This window comes from Chaetodon trifascialis, chromosome 4 (genome assembly GCF_039877785.1).
Source record: "Chaetodon trifascialis isolate fChaTrf1 chromosome 4, fChaTrf1.hap1, whole genome shotgun sequence".
Lineage (NCBI taxonomy): Eukaryota > Metazoa > Chordata > Actinopteri > Chaetodontiformes > Chaetodontidae > Chaetodon > Chaetodon trifascialis.
In genome coordinates, this window is record NC_092059.1 from 13479144 (window position 1) to 13498679 (window position 19536).

Consider the following 19536-nt stretch of genomic DNA (forward strand, 5'->3'; position numbering starts at 1 on the left):
TGTCAGTGTTAAAACCAAACCCATGCCTCTCACAGCTCGCCTGCTTCCGTCTTACTTTCTCAAAAACTTCTTTTTACTGTAAAAGATTTGTTGGTTGTGTGCACAATACAATAATGTTGAGTTGTTTGTAAAACCAGTGGTGGAATGTAACTAAGTACAATTACTCAAGTACTGCTTTTAAATACAATTTAGGTACTTTGCTTTCACTGTTCAGTGAAAACCATATATGTCCAAATTTGGTGATTCTGAATGTGAAGGTTTCTGATCAGCTGAGGGATCAAATGTTCATTTACAGGTTGAGAAAAATTCTCCTACTTCTTTAACTAAATAACTATTTAAAACCCCTCTTGGATTAACTGTAAATGAATTGGCAAAAAAGCTGAAAACAGGGCTGTTTTCTGAGCTCATGAAAAACTGACATTTCATAGATACGTGCTTCTGATAAGACGACGACGCTACGAACATATGATGAACCAATAGAAAATGATGCATTGCTGCAGATTAAACTACGTGACAGTGCAAAAAGCAATTAAAATAAGCTCGAACATAAACGTATCTACAGCAGCGAAATGCAACATACACATGAATGCAGCAGTAATATTAATACAAAACATCATATATTATTGTAGGACACTGACATGGAACATTTTACTGCACAATGAGTACTTATACTTCTGATACTTTACATGAAGGCTACTGAAAAGACATGCATATCTTACTTAAGTAAGGTTTTGAATGCAGAACTTTTACCTTTAGTGGAGTTTTTCTGAGTGAGTTAGTAAATAAAGGACCTGAATCCTTGCATATACTTTAATTTTATCTCCCCTCTATTGCACAGTCGAACTCAGTTTAAAAGGACTTGAGATAAACGTGACAGAGCTACTGTATTACTCCTGCAGTACGCTTGTATCCTCATATGCAAGGGAAGGAAACAATGCAGATACATTCTTGACACAGTCTGTATTATTGCTCCCATCCGGTAATCTCAGGACCTCAGAGCAAATCAAAACATTCTTTCTCAGTGAAATGAAACATCCAGAACCAAAACAAAACCAAAGAGAAAAATGTTTGTTCTCTTTGTCTCTGCGGGTCAAACCAAGTTAGTGCACAAAACCCAGAGGGAGGTATCCTGACCTGTAGAACATGAGATAAAGATACAGCCATTTGTCATGATAGCAGTCACGATTATTGTGCACATTTGTGCAGGAATACACACTGTACTGATAAGGGCCTTAAGGTGGGTCCTGAATTAATGGCTGACCTTGAGGCCCGGTCTTTAAGAGGGCCCTCATGTAAAAATCTAGTTGTAAGACCTTTATTTTAGTTTTGTGCATACATTTCACATCGCACAAAGAGACGGAGGATACTGGAGTTCGTCGGGGCCCAGCAGCTCATTTCTAACCAAGGTGCCCCCAAATAGTTTAATTTGTCTGTGGCTTACAAACAGCTGATCACCCATCAACAGAAACACAGAATTTGTAATTTAACATTGATATGATCATTCATTCGATTTATTATATCTGGATTAATGATCCAAGGCATGATTTTGAAAAAAAAAAAGAGTTTTCCAATAATTCAAGATGTGGTTATACTAAAACATGGTGTGTAAAACTTCTAAAATGTTAAACTTGCAACAATTTCATGTCTGGATAGGTAATGATGCTGTCAGTATTTGGAAGTGATATCAGCTTCTAGTGCAGCTGCCCTTCTCTTTGCATTTCCAAACTGCTTTAAAGCTCTCTGTCTTGAAGATCATTGTGTGGATCTTGACATGGTTCATACTGTTGGAGCAGTTCGTAGAAAGCCCTCCCAACTTTAGTATCATTGGTACATATTGCTCCTCCACCTCTTCTCATCTGACTCACTTCCCTGTTCATATCAGCTATGCAGGTCCAACCACCATTAGGTGTCACACACCACTTGGAGTGATCCACAGTATCAGGGAAGGACTGTCCATTCAGCTTCACTGTCGTCACATTGTACACATGATGAGGGATGCTGCAGTTAGAAGGCAGAGGGCGCCGCATCCTTCCCCAGCTCTTAACATACAGAACCTGCTTCAGATTGTTTGCAATAAGGCCAGAGTAAAGATCTACAACAGAATGGGAACAAAAAAACACGATGCTATTAACCATGAAAACTACGAGTGAAGTTTGGGTACAAATACATGTTATACACACAGAAGGCAGCAATATACAGTAGAGAGCACATTCTGTTGTTTTACAGACAGCCTGTCATCGAAAGGAGAATTAACATGTAAACATTTCACTGTTAAAAACTTGTCAGCCTCATCATCAACCAAACATGAAATGTTCAATCATTTGAATCACTCACCGTCCCCAAAGCGAGTGTATTTTGCGAAGCTAGAGAACTCCCGCCCCCTTGCTGAGGTCAGCTTCATTACATTAAACCAGGGTTCTTCCTTTGGGTAGCAGCTTCGCTGAGCGACACATCGCAGCTCATTGTGGAAGGTTTTTGGGATGTCAGAGTCATACGAATAAGCATGGATGTACTTGAGCTGCAATCCTGAGAGTTCAAATGAAAGTTTTGACTGCACTCTTATTCCTTTTGCAAATAACTCTTAGGAATAGATCCAAATAGCTGGCATTAACCTACCTATTTTGATGAATTCGTCATAGGAGAAAGTCACACACATGAATGTTTGAGCGTTACTGCTTCCACTGTCTGGCCAGAAATTTTTACTCCGATATGCTGGAAATTTCGGTGTACTGTGTGAGAGCCAAACTCCAGTTTGTCTGTCCAACATCACAACTCCTGTCGGGAGAAAAACAGCAGAAAACAAGAGAAACAGAGCTCTGTCACAGTGTGATGTTTGTGACGTGGAACATCATAAAGTGGAGCATCGCTGCACCCACCTTTACTGTGGCCAAAGGATGCAGGAGCCAATCCTCTTGGAGGTTGATCATTATAGAGCATGTACCCAAAGCCTTCAGTCTGCAACGGCACAACAGGAAACTCTGAATCAGTGTCCTGGATGAGACACTGTGCTGTGCCAGAGAGACACACATCTTTTAATACGTCACCTTTCTGTTGTAGAAGTCGAGGAGAGGTTTCAGGGTGTTTGCCACAGTTCCAGATTGACTGTTGATGTTCTTGCTGCTGAGGGTCCATCCGTCGGTGTTCTCGTCCATGTACAGATACGACAGACCATCACCATCTGCTTTGGGCAACTTGTATAAGATGTACCTAAAGATACAGAGAGAAATATATTCTATTTTGGTTTCAGCTTCAGAGGAAAGGTAAAAATATAAAATACTGCAGTTAAAAATTTCCACCAACCAGTCCACCTCAATTCCATTGTCATTCCTGCATTTCACATCTGAATCACACCCTTGAAGAAGGATCCCAACACAGACGCACAATCTCATTAGTGTTCTCTGAAACAAACATCAAATCACGACAGATTTATGACAGGAGTCAGTCCTGTTCTCACAAATTAATCACCAGCTGATGGCTTTGAATATATATCAGATTTTCTGAAATGTTCAGCAGGTCATCAAGTGTGATGAGAAATTTGTAGTTTTCCTGGATATAATTTGTAAGAATCGTGAACAGAAGCATCATGTGCAGAATAAAATAAATACAGAATGCCATTCTAAAAATCTAAAAGTTGACAATGTACATAAATATCTATAAATAGATAATCTTATAATCTTAACTCAATTTCCACTTTCTAGTTATTTCCGCGAGACAGGGGTTATGATGTCACTTAGGAGGTGGTGTGGTTGAAAGCTCGAGAAATAGCTATAACTTAACCTTCAGTTCAGAATATTTCGTACAAAACTGAACCCTCATGCTCAAAGTAAGACGATGGGAAGATCCGGGTTATTTTTCCACTCCTCGAACTGTTCAGAGACCTCTCCTGGCCTCTGTGGAAGCATCTTCATTCACAGTGTTTTTCCACTCATTTACCTGCATCTGAATAACTGATTTTTAATGAACTTTGGACCTTTGAAACAGAGAATTTTAACAATGGTGCCACCATCGTGGGTTATGATACACTGTGGTATTACTACTCATTAGTCAGATTTTTTCATGCATGATTCTAGAATGTAGTTGGTGCAAACAGGACGGTGACTTACCAGAGTTGTACATTTCTATAAAGCAACACTTCCTGGATCTACAAGATTAAATCACCTGATAATGCAACACAGTCAGTTCAGTTTTCAAGAGTACTAACAAGTCAAAATCCAGTTAAAGTTGTAAGAAAATGCTAATCTCAGAAAACATGTTCGCTGTAGCAAAAGCTCATTGATATCCATGGAAAACGTTTACTTACATATCCAGCCATCGTCACTGCTCTTCACAGTCAGCTGTTAATCTGTCTGGCGAAGCAGCTTTTGTCATCCCTCATTGTTAAATGAAACATTTATTTCCTTGTTCCTCATTCAGACACAGATTCAGTGATTTACGGTAAGCTCTTTCAGCAGAATGTTGATCTGCCTGTTATAAGCAACTGTGTACTGTTTGTACTTGACACTGATAAAGATCACTCACCCTGCAAACTGATGTATCAGGGCTTAAGCAAGAAGTTCTACAGGAGCAAATACTCAACTCTGAACATTTCCAAGAAAGAACAGTCATTATGAAAGTGAAATGTGCTTGGGGGTGGCACGGTGGCACAAGTGGTAACAATGTCGTCTCACAGCTAGAAGGTCCCCGGTTCAAATCCTGCGCTGGTGGCGTGTCCTCCACCATGCCTTCGGTGCCTGCTGCTTGAGGGAAAAAAAGGGGGCCTTTCTCTGTTCTCTCTGTGTTTCCTCCTTAAATAACCCCCACTAAAAACATGCAAGAAGAAGATCACCACCTGACCAATGGTAACAAAAGAAAGGAGATATAATAAATATTACACTTACAGTAGAGCATGTGACTCTCAGTCTGACCGCTAGGTGTCACTGTTTAGCCAAAACATTGCATAATATGCAGATATTCTCTAAACAACTCATCAAGTGCGTCTTCCTGACAAGGTAAGGACTCCTCAGAGATGATGATGATGATGATGACGATGATGATACAGTCACAGTGTCCACCCGAATAAACTACTGTGATGGAAGAAGTATTCAGATCCTTCAGCTCATGAAACAAACAAAAAAAACTAATACCACACTGTGAAAATACTTGACTACCAGTAAAAGTTCTGCATTCAAACATTATGAAAGTGACAAGGTAAGGACTCCTCAGAGATGATGATGATGATGATGATGATGATGATGATGACGATGATGATACAGTCACAGTGTCCACCCGAATAAACTACTGTGATGGAAGAAGTATTCAGATCCTTCAGCTCATGAAACAAACAAAAAAAACTAATACCACACTGTGAAAATACTTGACTACCAGTAAAAGTTCTGCATTCAAACATTATGAAAGTGAAAGTGTGTAACGATTAGAAACTTACTAGAAAACTTAGTACTTAGATAGTACTCACTGTGCAGTGAAATGATCCGGATTAATATTACTGCTGCATTATTGTATATGTTGATTTTACTGCTGTAGATGTTCAAGGTTGTGCTAATTTGAAGTACTTTATATACAGTTGGGTAGTTTATTGTACAGCGACACATCATATTCTATAAGCTGATCATGTTTGCAACATCTCTGTCCTGCGAGAACCACGTAAAAGGTCAACTGTTCATGAGCTCAGAAAAACTGCCCTGTTTTCAGCTTTGTGACAATGCTTTTTACAGCTAATCCAAGAGGCTTTTTAAACAGTTTATTTATCCTAAGAAGTAGGATAATTTCCTAAAACCATAAAAGAACACTCAATCCTTCAGTTTATCACAAACATTTTCCATTTTCTATGCCGCTTATCCCTTTCAGGGGGCGCGGGGGGAGCGGAGCCTATCTCGGCTGTCAACGGGCGAGAGACGGGGTACACCCTGGACCGGTCGCCAGCCGATCACAGGGCAACATTCAAAATCAAAATCACCAAATTTGGAGATACATGTTTTTCTCTTGACAGGGGGGGTATGAAAAAAAAATCTAAAGCTGTAGTAAAAAGTACAATTTTTCCATCTGAGATGTAGTAGAGTAGAAATATAAAGTTGGATAAACTAGAAATACTAGTAAATACAAATACTGTACCTTGAACTTGTATTTCAGTACAGTATCTGAGTAAATGTACACCAGAGTTACATAAGAGCACAGGTAAAATATAACCAAACATTCACCACATACAGATTGGGTGTTGATAGAGTCCATGTTTGCACTGGATACTGGACAAGGCGCAGTGGACAAGCTGGGAGTCAAGGGCCAAACCTGAAGTGGTAATGAGGCATTGGTGTTTCACCGCTCTTTCACTTTCCCATCCCACATTTATCCTATTTTCTAGCCTTTAGGCAACCCCTGGCCCTGATCTTAGTAAAGTCTGATTCTATCCAGAATTACAACTACTTCACTTAGATTAGCAGTTCATCAAACAAACTAAAGAAGTAAACGTTCTTATAATTACATGAAGTTATGTGATGCAACATAAGTCAGTTGATTATCAAAGGCTTGAACCTTTGCTGTCATCACCAACACCACATACAGGAATAGACTGCCAGCGTTTCATCGTGTGCTGGAGCAGAGAGTCTCACAAGTCTCTTTATTCATCTATTAATTACAAATGCACTTTTAAACATTGCCAGACTCTGAGAACATGGGAAACATGGTACTGAATTTGCCATTGATTTCCGGTTATTCTATGGTTTTCATGAGGGCAAACTACCAACACTCTGCTGGGGTCCAGGCAGCTATCAAGAAGCCACTGTGTGAAATTCAAACACTTCTTGTAGCCGTTTCTTCTAAAATGAATGGCTCATTTAATACTCGTGAGGTCTGATGGTTTCATTCCAGCTGCACACCTCTGCATTTAGTCCCATAAATTTGAAACTCATTCAAACATGTTCAACAGCTAATGAACCTGTCCACCACCTGTCTGAAGGCCTTGTAAATCAAGGGGTTGTAGGAGCAGACCAAACCCCCCCCACGCCACATTTGGGCCCTCTCTCTGTTCAAATCCCCCAGACAGGTCACCTGGTCCTCATAGGCCTGCGACACACACCACTTTGAGTGGTCGTAGTGGGACTGGAACAGGACTGATCCGGGAAGCTGAATCCTCTTAATGTTCATGGTGTGTTTGGGCAGGGAGCAGTTGGAGGGCAGTGCGTGACCTTGTGTCTGCCAGGTTTCCACCAGCAGGTCGGCATCCAGAACCTGAGCCACCCAGCCCGTGTAGATGTCTGAATGAGGGCCAGTGAGGGGGTTAGTTCAGTGACATTCTGACATAAAAAAGCACATAGTAAACAAAGTAAACATAGGGAAGATCAATATCTAAATGCACTGGACTGAATGCTTTACATAATATTCCAACAGTCTTACGTTGCTGGTTTCTTCTCTTGGTAATTTTGCAAATGATATATAACTGAAGAGAATTAGCACATGGGAAAACTCAGGAAATCATTTACACTCTTTAAGGAATAAATCCATGAAACGCACATATGAAGTTCTTTAATGTGTGGTTATGATGGACTTATATGATGTTTTACAGCGCAATTAAACGTTCATGCTCAGGGCTCATATCTCGACCTGTTAGTTTAGAGCAGTGACTGCCCAAAGACAGATCTGTGGCCTCGCAAGATGATTGATTGACAAGAAAAAAACAAAACAAAACGGAAGCGCCTTTTGGATGACATAATATTTATTTTTCTGACTCCCAAGTTTTGTTTTTTCTTGTACGCAAATCTTTTTTCTTGTAAAATTCCTACAAATTAAACAGCCTAAGAGGGAAAAGTTACTGCTCACAACTGTCCACACTCAAGCAGACATTGTTGCATTATCAGGGCTCACAAGCCAAAACCCTTTCGGAGCTGAGAGTATTTTTGCAGGCCTTGGGTGGGGTGTGTCATACGCTTCACTGTCCTGAGATGATAGTGTGTCTGCACCTGATAATGAGTGACTGTGGCAAACAAGACAGTGGTGGATAGAAGTTTTTGCGAGATTGTTAGGCTGTGTAAAAAGTTGTAAAAATGTTCAAAGAGCCACCAGCCGTGGTTTAAGACCATCGTTTCCCAAAAAGATCCATTCAATATATTTATGTATGTAGTATAGCAGCAAAGGAGCAACTAAATATCTAAAAAGTCCAATATAAATGACCATCTTACCATCCACAAAGTGTTCAGATTTGGCAAAACTGACAAACTTGTCCCCTTGGATTGAGAACAGCTGCTCCACTCTCTTATCCAAGGCCAGTGGTAGTTTGGTGCCCTCACATAATTGGGCCAACTGCGGCAGGTCAGCCAAGAATGAAGCAGGTACAGAGCAGTTATAGAAACGTGGGTAAAGGAGCGCCATCTGCTTTGCTGGAGAGGGAGAAGAGCGCATGACAGCAAAGAGAGAAACAAGACATCCTGTATGTTAGGAAACTAAAGGGTGACCTGGAGGATGTTACTGTATGAATATCTGAATATCTGATATATGGATGTTCCTTCCACATCACCGCTTTTTCACTGAGTACTTTTTTTCCCCTTATTCATTCATTCATTATTTTCATTGTTTAGTAATGCATTTTTATGTAAATACACACGTCTTACAACCCTGATTCCAAAAACATTGAAACTTCGATTTGCAAAGCATAAATAAATTGGTAACAGGTGATAGTATCATGATTGGGTATGAAAGGGGCATCTTTGAATGGCTCAGTGGTTCTCAAGCAAGGATGAAGTGAGGTTCGCCACTCTGTGAAGACATGATTTTATAAAGGATGTTACTACATGAGCTCAGGAACACTTTGCAAATGATGGCGTTCTGGTTTAATTTCTGTTTTACACGGTGTCCAAACTTGTTTTGTAATCACTGAAAAATCCATGAGGAATCTCTGATTAGATATTTAAATATTTTAAATAAATATTTTTCCTTTCAAAAGTGTAATTGCGGGACACAAGATGCCTCCAGTGCCTCCAGTTTCTACATCATGTGTAATTTTCATAGTGGATCATGATATATCATGAGAGGGACTATTATTACATCAGAGTAGACCCTCAAAGCATCATTGGACAAATACTGCATGTTTGTGTTATTTGGAGTCATGTGTATACGCAGAGAAAACACTGATTTCATAAAGCCAGATCACTGTGTAAATGTTGTCTTGTTCTCAGCAAATACAGAATTTTGTAAGCTGAAGTCTGGGATGTGTACAGAGCTGGACTAAGGCATGAGGCCTCATAAGCACTCACCCACCTATACGGAGGAACTGCCCATACTGGTAGGTCACACAGAGAGCAGTCTGGCCATTGACTTTGCCAGAGGAGGGGTAGAGGTAGCCTCTCTCAGGGAATGAAGGGAAATGTGGAATCGTGTGCGATAGCCAGAAACCTTGAGAGCGGTCAAAGAGCAGAACCCCTGCAGGATGAGCACGTACAATGACTCACAAATTCGTGCAAACCAGCATGCACGCTTCCAAATATGTCCAGCAAAGTCATGTTTGGCTGGTCGATAATCCAGAGTCAACAGCAGTTATCAGACAGATGCTCTTTGCCCGTTTCCTCCCCCTACCACTAAAACCATATCGATCTGCTCCTTCTTACAAAATCATAGCACTGCAAATGATGACCCTGGAAATACATCTGTCATTAATCATGATAGACACAAAAAGTAGGTCTTTGAATGCACCACATTACAAAAAGGTACAGCTTTCATATTCGCATCGTAGATGGACAAGGTAAAACAGATTTGAAAGGAACTGACAATTTTTGGAATTAGCTAACATTTTTCTCCAGATATTGAAAAGAGTCAGAATTTATATGTACTGACACATGAATGCAGAGTTACTTTTTCCTACAGCCACGATGAAAATTCATATCACTGAAAGTAAAACTAGTGAAAAAAAGCAGAATCATCATAATCCACTGTACCTTTAGTGTGTCCATATCCTCGAATATAATCCAGGATCGGTGGTGCATCATTGTAGAGTGCATAGACTGAACTGTTAGACTGAGGGGAATAAGTGGTTTTAAACATATAAAGTAAACTTTTGAGGATGTGATTTTTCATTAGCATTTCAGTTATTTTGTAATTTAATCGGTTGAAGGAAGAAATAGTTGAACATTCTGGGAAATATGCTTACTTGCTGCCTGGCTGAGAGCTAAATGACAGGATCAAAGTCTTATCTCTGTCTGGTAAAAGTAAGGCTACAGCCAGCAGCCATTAGCTTAGCTTAGCACAAACAATGGAAACAGGGGGAAACAGTCTATAAGGTAAGGTAACAAAATCCTGTCACTGGTCTGAACTGGTTGCAACCTCACAGAGATGAAATAGTTTGGCACATAATCCCTTGAAAAATGTGTCATTTTTACATTTTGGTTTTTGAACAGGTTAAACAAAAGATACAACATATTGTTGGCTGGGCTGTAGCTTCATATTTATCATATAATTTACCATCATTTATTTTTCAGTTGGTCATTCAGAGGTTGAGCTTCATACTCTGAAAAATGTGCAATAGCTTGCAATGCAAAGCACACAGCATAGAGAAAGCCTGTGTTATTTACTTCCTCTGGCTGGACAAGCCTGTTAATGTCCATCTGCAGCTCAGTTCCCCATAGGAAACAAAAGAGTGTCTTTTCAACAAACTGGCACCAGCATTAGCTCTGTTAAGTCTGATTTAAGCCACATGAAAGCCGTTCTATCCTGCTAGACGCAGGGATCAGTGCATAAAACCCACTTGAAGAACAGGGACATAATCCCACCTTGTAGGCCTTTCCCATGTAGAGCTGGTTCAGTGTGCTCCCTAAGGCTCCTTGACTGGTGTTAACCATGAATTTACTCATCTGCCAGCTCCCCACGGAGGAGTCCAGGTACATGTAATCCACCCCACTGCCAACCTCGCCAATCTTATACCTGGGCAGTTTGTAGATAATAAACCTGCCGTGGAAGAGAGAGGAACATACTTTTTCTTTTGCAGTCAGAAACAGGATATCCTAGAAAATAATAAAGACGAACTTATGAGATTTCATTTTGATTTCATGGCCAAAATGTATTAAAACATAATACAAACAATTTCCGCTTACTCACCACAAGCACCATGACTAAGAGCTTCCACATTTGTACCATTAAAGCTTCATTCTTGTCAGTATACTGCAATGTATCATATCAACTCACCAATCAACAGGCTCCCCTGCTTCATTTCTACAGGAAATGTCAGTATTACACACCGTGCAACACAAAAGCACGATGATAACTTTCTGTACGCATGAACTAAAGTGTGCGGCCATACTGAGCGACTGCTCAAGGTGAAGTGAACATGCAAAAAAGGGAATTTGAAATGAATTGTTAGGCTGTGTGTTTCATGATTGAGTAACTTTGAAAGTGAACACAGTGCAGCTGGATGTAGACGCAAAACAGGAAGTCACGAGATGTGGTCACATGACAGGGGAATAATGAAGGGGCTGTGAGAGTCAGTGAGTCTACATATTGCACCTTGACTTGCCCAGTGAAAGTTGTTGTCTTTTTCAGAACCAGTTGTCACATGCACCTGCCTCTCAGCACAACTGCAGTCGTCTTTTATTAGCAATGAGTCTGCTGATTACTGAACTGGAAACCATGTGGTCAAATGACTGAAAATAGTGAAATGAAATACTTCAACTGAACTTTGCCGTCTTCACTTCTGTCAGTGGCATCGATTCAGGCTGTTGATTAAATTAGAAGCTGATTTTAGAGGTTGCGATTCGACTTAATTAGTCAGTAAAACTTTAGTTTACTTCACAATAAGGAAAGCAGCAGTCCAAAATGTGTAGAGTAAAACAGTCAAATAGTAATTTACTGATATGGAGAACAAATGGCACAAGAACATAAACATTAAGAACACCTAAGGCTAAGACCCTTTACGGATAAATAAATTGAACTTTGAATAATATCCATTCGTACAGGAATATGCTGTTCTTACAAGGGCTCACTTCCTCTAAATGAACAAAGCTACTGACTTTGAGGCTGCATGTCCAGGCCACATAAAAATGAAATATTCTTTATTTATGTTTGCTTTTTAATCTGTCATCACATCTAGCATTAAGCAACTCGCGCTAAGTTCATGTGATACAGTTTTTGAGATTCATTCATTCATTCATTCTTCTTCTCTCACAAAATTTGGTCATATTGGGACAGCGAGTTAAAATCGAGATAAATTTATCATGTTTGGTGCATACATGGGAGAAAAACATATGTATAAACAGTATCGGCAGATGGTCTTTGGACTATTATCAGTCATTAATTCAGTGAATTTTCTTATTCGCTGGAACTGAATTCAGTACATTCTCATATATAATGATGTCACATTCTATAAAAGGCGCCCTTCATACATTTAAGTGTTCATCAGTTGACACTAAAAGATGTATTAATGGCTAATAAATCAAGTACTAGTGCTTCCATAAAACTGTCATTGATGAGAATAACTTCTGGGTTGCCAGGTTGTGAAAAATCTCCTTGACTGCTATTCATCCTCCTCAAGCAGGACCCATCCAATTGACTGTTCTGCCATTAATGTCCCAGGAAAGGTCTGCACTCAAATCCATATATGGAAAAGTTATTAATATGCATAACTGCAGACTTGACGGTGTAATAGAGGACAGCCGACACATGACCCTTTATTAATGACTAACATTTCCAAAGGCAGACCTGATCAAAAGCTGACACAAAGCCTTTTTTGATACTTCAAGAGTTGATGGCTAATTAGGTAATAAACCCATGCCTATTTATTAATGACTTTCCAACATTACATGTGCAATGTTAAAATAAAGCACAGTGAGGCAAAAGAGAGTCCACGTTAAAATAAGAGAATGGGAACGTCCTAACTTCTTTCTTCATTTTCACTGTTGATGAAAAGCCAGCCAAATTTATGAATGAGTCATGAAAGGAGCGACCATTCTCCTTTAATGAACAGAGGTAATACATTAGAGTGAATCTGTGTAAAAAGTATGATAATTAATATGATAATAAACTTTATTTCTCTACCACCTTATCAGGAATTGCAGCTCAAAGTGCTTTACAACAAAGAAATCGCATTCACCAAATCAGTGCTTCACATAGAAAAGACAGAATGGACATAAAAACAAGGATAAAAAATTAATGCACGGAGAATAAAACCCACTTGATTAAAAGTATTACAAAAAAAGTACAAAAGTTTCTGAAATGTATCAGGCAGTGATGATTCTGGTTAATAACCAAGCTGCAGAGGTTTGAACAAGCTTTTTTTTTTTTTGTCAGGAGGCCACTAAATAGCGCTTGAAATATGGCACCAATCAGTTTTCCAGCATCTTTTTGATTCATAAATGGTCATACTTAAATGATGTTTCATTTGGAAAGGTGGAGAAAAAAAAAACAAAAAAACATCCTTGGTGTTGATGTAAACTTTTTCCCTTTGATGCGTGTTTGAAACCAGTTTAACATAGTCAGAAAGACCAACCAACTGTCCAAGATGATTGATTAAGATATCAATCTTATCAAAAGCTGCACACAGGTCTAAGAGGACAAGAACTGAGACCTTATTTTCCTCAGAATCTAATTTAATTTTAATTTCTAAAGCCTGACTGAAATTCGTCCAGAATGTTATTTTCTTTAAGAAAGGCAGTAATTTGCACTGACATTAGCCTTTAGTTAGTGAGTGCATTACGACCTAGGTTGGGTTTCTTTTGTAAAGTTTTTACAACAGCTGTTTTGAATGTATCTGGGAAGACTCCTGTTTGTAGAAATGTATTCACAATCTTCAGGATGTGACTTCAAACACTGTAAAACACTCTCTTTAAAAGTGCTGTAGGTACAGGGTCAGCACAGGAGGTGGACGAGTTAGACAGTCTTGCAGAGCTCAGCTATTGTAACGCGGGATTGTTTTCATATGGTTACATCTGTTTGACAGGATTTGTTGTCTTTGTTGTGTTTGACCATGCCACCTGCTGTTTAAGATCACCAGCATGTCTACGGAGGCTGCATGGGGTCTGTCTCCTTTCTGATGAGACACTTGAGTGATGATGTCTGTGGTTATTTTTGTTTAATGTTGTTTGTTGTTTAGTTAAACAATTTGTAAGAGCTTCAGTGTGGCAGCTTTAACTAACTCCTTGTTTGGTGATTGTTGTGGAGGCTGGGTCCATGGAGAATGCACTGAAGGGGGGGAAGAGGGGCATTGGATCCCTGACAAGGACTGAGACATCCTCTGATTGCCTTAGGTGAAGCAGAACATCAGGTGAGGCTTTCTGCGTGTGCAGTCTGACCTTGCCACTTATCTGTACAGCATGTCAAGAGCATGACGCAGATTGATGCCAAGCAATCTGCAACTAGTGATGTTTGGATGTACCCCATCAGGGCTAAGGCAGTCTTTAAATGGCTGAGGCATTCTGATGTCAGTCATGTATTCAGGGCCAGGAGTCTGCTGAAAGATACATGTTGTGACTGACAGTTGATCAGTTTCTCCAATAACAGGCAAAAGTCTTTTTTCAGGACCTCAGAGCCAGTTTTCCTTCGCAGAATGTCAAAGGATCCAGCATAACTAATGACATTCACTTGGCTGTGTAGAGAGGATGACTGGTAACAGCTCTGTTAGCTCCCTGACAGATGTCATTCATGTTGAGATTTTCAGTCTTTGCCATTCTTACATGTTTGGTTATAGCGCTCCCAATCAGAACGGTGTCTGGCTGATGAGGTGTGGTTTGATCAGTATTATCTCTGGCCCTCGGCTTATCAGATGGGGAATTAGCAATATTTCTCCTGGCCTTGGGCCTCACAATGGTCTTGGGGTTGTTTCTTGGGTTTCCTTTGTGACATCAGACCAAGCCCTGGCTGGAGTGAATGCTCTTGGTCTGGTGCCAATGCTGTGCGAGTAAGAAGTGTCATTAGTGAAGGCTGGTTTGGGAGCCTCAACAGCTGATCCAGTGGCGATAGGACATGCCAGGATGCTCCACAGCTAAAGTAATGCATGTGTAAAAGTCTGTCCATTTTCATGCATAGAGGCTGCTACAGAGTCAATGAATTGGTCATTCTCTCATATTTAATGCAGTGTTTCAATCTTCTGTTCACGCTGTGCAATTCTCTCAGTCAGTCATTCACAATCTGTCCATATTCGCGCCGTCCTGATCCCAGTTCTCCAGTCAGAGACACAGCAAAAAGGCTTGTGCTGTTTGGAGGTCACACTCGCACAGTACCGAGAAATAATAAAAGTGATAAGAAATACGGTGGTAGCTTTCTGTTTCTATCATTAATTTAAGTCTCTGTCATGTATGAGTATCCAGGATCCACTTTCCAAAACTTTTGGCAACTGAGAAAAACAAGAATATCAGCAATAGAATGTAAACAAAGCAGGCAGGAGAAGCATCTGCTAGGTAGGACAGCAGGAAGTAGAAGCGCTTTATAAAGTATTAGTAAATGATACTTCATAAAGCCAATCATTAATATAACACAACAAAAAGATCTGCATTTCCTACGTCTCTTACACATCCTACATGCACATGTATTTAAGCGAGACAGCTGTGTGTCTGTGTGTCAACACTGCACAGGTAAAACCGGTTGAACTTCATGCTGACAACCAAAGTGCAAGGGTACTCCCCACAAAATCCTCCTTCACTGGTAGAGACACTTTCTGTGTGAGACGGCAGGGACTGAGGACAGACAGGGAGTAGACAAAGGAAAGGAAGACACCATGGCAACTGCTTCAAACCAGGTAACCATGCCTTATGTTATACATACCAGAAACAAAAGAAACAAAAAACAACATCTAAAACACATAGCAAGGCTTTACCTTTAATCAGCACTGGAGTTTATCTCTTCTGTGGGGTAAACGACCACAGGGCCAGCGTTCGCCATGAATCACCATGTCTACACACTAAACTTGTCAACCCTGATGCTGCTAACTAACAGTAAAATTCTTCTGTCAATGGAGATTGATTTATTGATTTTAAATGTCTTGTTTTGTTCCTAACACATTATTACATTGAGACTGCTTTTAATGATCCTCTTGGAGAAATGTAACAATAGAAATTTGCATATTTTCCATTTTGCCTGCAGCTAAACCCAATTAGTAAAGTCAAATTTCATAAATTTTATCAGTAAACACTGATCAGGAGGTTACTAATGTGGATGCTGATTAGAAACTAGTTAATGGTGAATATGTGTACCTTAATGCAAACTGTTACTGTGATATCATTTTACCACCAGGGACCATTAGTACATGTAACACATTCACAGAAAAATCAGCAAACTCTGATAGTTAAAGATTTTATATTTATCCGTTAAAAGTAGGAAATTAATCAAAATGATGAAAAGCGCTGCACAAATTCTCCAGGGCTCATTCCCACAGGTGAGTAGAAACTGACTGAAGACCACGCTTTAGAGGAAAGAAGAAAAATAAAAACAATATATAGATCAAATGAAGTCAACCGTGGTTAATATCAGCAAAACATTGATTCGCTGGGTCACTGCCGATTGGAAACACATCAGAAATCTGCTCTTTGTGTGTGCAGAATGTGGAGTTTGTGCGAACAGGCTACGGCAAGAACACAGTGAAGGTGCTGGTCATCAGGAGACAGGGGAGCCACCACTACATCATCGAGCTGAAAGCTGATGTGGAGCTCACACTGAAATCACGCAAGGATTATCTGAATGGAGACAACTCAGACATCATCCCCACCGACACCATGAAGAACACTGTGCATGCCCTGGCCAAGCTCAAGGGGGTAGGCTGAATAACATAGCTATGAATTACAGTCCTCTTTCTACTTGTCACTACACCAAAGTTCTTTTTCATCTATCTTACATTAAACTCATTGCAGCTCCGTAGAAGTCTGATGTGGACAGATTCAACAGGATAAATGGCAAAATACAGTAATTAAACATCCACTTATTGTGCTTTCTAAATGTTAATTTCTATACACTGAATGCATTTCATGAATACAATTAAGAATTTTGAAGGGATCCATCCACCCTGCTGGAGGTCACCAAGGCTTCACAGGGGTGTTTCAAGGCCTTCTTGATTTTAAAGAGTGTATGAAACTTTGTCTAAAAACTATACAGTAAGAAAAGAAAATAGAATTGTTACTGTTAAGAGTTTAGTAAATAAAGTTCATTATTTAACTTAAAGAAAAATCTGTCAGGATGAGGACACTGAAGATCTGAACTCAAGCTGTACTCACAGAGCCTTCACTCTCTGCTAAACAGTCTCATCCTGCACTGGAAACGCATGCAGCTATAACAACCAAAGAGCTAATACAACGATGACCAAGTGTCATGAAAAAGACGTCAAAAAAGAAGTCTATGTATGATTGTTAAAAATAATAATAAAAAATTCACATCACAAACAGGAGTGTATAAAACACTAAAACACACATAAAATATATGGCAAACTCATTTCTGATTCAATATTCGGAGGAAACAATCTGCACAGAATTCATCCAAATTGCTCGTTTTGCACAACTTCCTGCACTCATTGCACTCAGTATTTGGGTTCATTGTACAGTTTATCTGTACAGTTACTGTTATGCAGTGAATATAATATGAAACATCCATAAAATGTGTTACTGTCAGTTTACTCAATGATAGAAAAAGGGTCCTTTAAGGGAAAAAGGTTGGGAACCACTGTGTTAGACAACACTGCTGCTCATGTTACTCACTTTTTTGAGATGGTTTTACTGAGAGGCCGTTGCTCTGCCTTTTGCACAACTCCAGGTAAAGAACATCGAGCAGTTTTCCCTGGACATCTGTCATCACTTCCTGACCTCTTTCAACCATGTGCTGAGGGCCAAAGTTCACATGGAGGAGGCTCCGTGGAGAAGGCTGGAGAAGGTGAAACAGTTTTCAGTGATCCATCCTGTTTGCCTTTTTGATGTTGGACCTTTTAACTGTCATAATGGGGAAAACACAAGTGGAACCAATGATATTAAAAAGTCTTTTTTCCCCTCTGAACACACCAGCAGTGATATTGGGTCAGAAGTGCTAATTCATTTTATCCCACTATAAGAAGTGTGTCCTTTATTCTTTTTTTTCTTCTTCTCAGAATGGGGTACAGCATGCTCATGCATTCATCTACAGCCCAGAAGCTTGTCGCTTCTGTGATGTTGAACAGAATCTCAATGGTAAGCACAATCACACACACAAACATACACATACTGTAGGCAGCATTTTAAATGAATGCAGAATAAAAGACAATAAAAGGGCAGAGAACACAAAGACTACAACTCAAAGTGTTTACAGTGTGGTTTGAATGTGGTGCAGATGAACTAAGGGATCTAAAGCTATGGCCCTTAGCATTGCTGCATGTCACTGATGCTGCTGGTGACAGGCTTGTGATGAGCCCCATCTTGTATTTTAGGGGGTCCAGTGTGAGGCCTGCCATCACATGTCCAAACACTTCCCGATGTTTATGATTATTCCACACTCACCCACTCTGTGCCCCACACAGGGACCCCCGTGGTTCACAGCGGTGTGAAGAACATGACGGTGCTGAAAACCACCCAGTCTGGTTTCGAGGGTTTCCTCCGTGACGGCTTCACTACTCTGCAAGAGGCCAAGGACAGGTGTTTCTGCACCTCTGTCTATGCTAGGTGGCGCTACAACACTCAGGATGTCGACTTTGATGCTGCGTGGTAATTATCAAAGACAACACACAATAGATGGAGAATCTCCCGTTTCACATAAATGAGGCAAATATCAAAAATCCCCAAAACTGACAAGACATGCTTTCACCGTTCTCGTAGGAAGTGTGTGAAGGAGACGATTATTGAGAAGTTTGCTGGCCCCTACGACCATGGAGAGTACTCACCCTCTGTGCAGAAAACCCTTTATGACACACAGGTTCTGGTCCTGCGAAGACTTGTTGAGGTAAGTCTACATTTTAGATGATAATATTTACACCATAGCAACAGGTAAAATCTATTATAGTTATAGCATCAATACTTCCAACACATTTATACTTGTCAAAAGAGGAAATAAAGCTCAAAATGAATATACAAACACTGCCTGGCTGATGACATAAAGTACACTTACAACACAGTCACTGCATGGTACAGACAAGGGAATGAATGCCTGGGGGACAAAGTATTAATTGTGTAACTTCCAGTGGAAGAGTGTGAAGTTATATAAAAGGTCACATGCACAACAGGCTCATCCTGAAAAACCCTGGCTATAAGTATTCTGTCTTCCAGGTGGATGAAATAGAGATCGTCATGCCCAACCAGCATTACTTCACCATAGACATGACAAAAATGGGCCTCGTCAACAAAGATGAAGTAAGTTCCGTTATTACAGTTAACATTTCAAGTTTTTAAAGTCATGAAATGACTTCGTTACTGACATGTAATTTCCCCTCACAGGTTCTTCTGCCCCTGGATAACCCTTCAGGCAACATCACAGGGACAGTGCGCAGGAAACAGCTAGCCAAGCTGTGAAGAAAATGCTGCTGCTCCTGTGATCTGCTCATCAAAAGAACTTCTGAGAACAAGAATGACCTTTTAGAGATTTTTTGCCTAAATCACAACTAGGACTCAAGATTTCCCAAACATGCTA

General features: G+C 40.0%; 3 protein-coding genes across 3 annotated transcripts; 1 reads left to right on the forward strand and 2 right to left on the reverse strand.

Moving 5' to 3' along the window:
* Positions 1 to 1568: 1568 nt before the first annotated feature.
* LOC139330487 (deoxyribonuclease-2-alpha-like) lies at positions 1569 to 4357 on the reverse strand. Its single transcript, XM_070961415.1, has 7 exons — positions 4301 to 4357; positions 3301 to 3398; positions 3045 to 3207; positions 2877 to 2955; positions 2617 to 2775; positions 2335 to 2526; positions 1569 to 2092 (listed from the first exon to the last, which is right to left on the reverse strand). The coding sequence occupies exons 1-7, from the start codon at positions 4310 to 4312 to the stop codon at positions 1731 to 1733; spliced, it is 1065 nt and encodes a 354-aa protein (XP_070817516.1). The 5' UTR covers positions 4313 to 4357; the 3' UTR covers positions 1569 to 1730.
* A 1955-nt stretch (positions 4358 to 6312) lies between these two features.
* On the reverse strand, positions 6313 to 11285 carry LOC139330340 (deoxyribonuclease-2-beta-like). The gene is made up of 6 exons (XM_070961192.1): positions 11161 to 11285; positions 10749 to 10923; positions 9918 to 9996; positions 9244 to 9405; positions 8169 to 8366; positions 6313 to 7247 (listed from the first exon to the last, which is right to left on the reverse strand). Exons 1-6 carry the CDS (start codon positions 11271 to 11273, stop codon positions 6913 to 6915), a joined length of 1062 nt encoding a protein of 353 aa, XP_070817293.1. The 5' UTR covers positions 11274 to 11285; the 3' UTR covers positions 6313 to 6912.
* Positions 11286 to 15621: 4336 nt separating this feature from the next.
* Positions 15622 to 19528, forward strand: uox (urate oxidase). The gene is made up of 8 exons (XM_070961424.1): positions 15622 to 15700; positions 16500 to 16712; positions 17701 to 17817; positions 18029 to 18107; positions 18434 to 18617; positions 18729 to 18852; positions 19176 to 19259; positions 19344 to 19528. Exons 1-8 carry the CDS (start codon positions 15680 to 15682, stop codon positions 19416 to 19418), a joined length of 897 nt encoding a protein of 298 aa, XP_070817525.1. The 5' UTR covers positions 15622 to 15679; the 3' UTR covers positions 19419 to 19528.
* Positions 19529 to 19536: the final 8 nt, after the last annotated feature.

Coding starts and splice junctions, on each gene's coding strand:
- uox (XM_070961424.1), top strand. CDS start 15,680: ATGGCAACTGCTTCAAACCAG. Junction 15,701..16,499: donor TGGCAACTGCTTCAAACCAG/GTAACCATGCCT, acceptor TTGTGTGTGCAG/AATGTGGAGTTTGTGCGAAC. Junction 17,818..18,028: donor CGTGGAGAAGGCTGGAGAAG/GTGAAACAGTTT, acceptor TCTTCTTCTCAG/AATGGGGTACAGCATGCTCA.
- LOC139330487 (XM_070961415.1), bottom strand. Junction 2,956..3,044: donor TCGACTTCTACAACAGAAAG/GTGACGTATTAA, acceptor GTGCCGTTGCAG/ACTGAAGGCTTTGGGTACAT. Junction 2,776..2,876: donor ATCCTTTGGCCACAGTAAAG/GTGGGTGCAGCG, acceptor TTCTCCCGACAG/GAGTTGTGATGTTGGACAGA.
- LOC139330340 (XM_070961192.1), bottom strand. CDS start 11,273: ATGGCCGCACACTTTAGTTCATGCGTACAGAAAGTTATCATCGTGCTT. Junction 9,997..10,748: donor ACATGGGAAAGGCCTACAAG/GTGGGATTATGT, acceptor TATTCCCCTCAG/TCTAACAGTTCAGTCTATGC. Junction 8,367..9,243: donor TGGGCAGTTCCTCCGTATAG/GTGGGTGAGTGC, acceptor CTCCCTCTCCAG/CAAAGCAGATGGCGCTCCTT.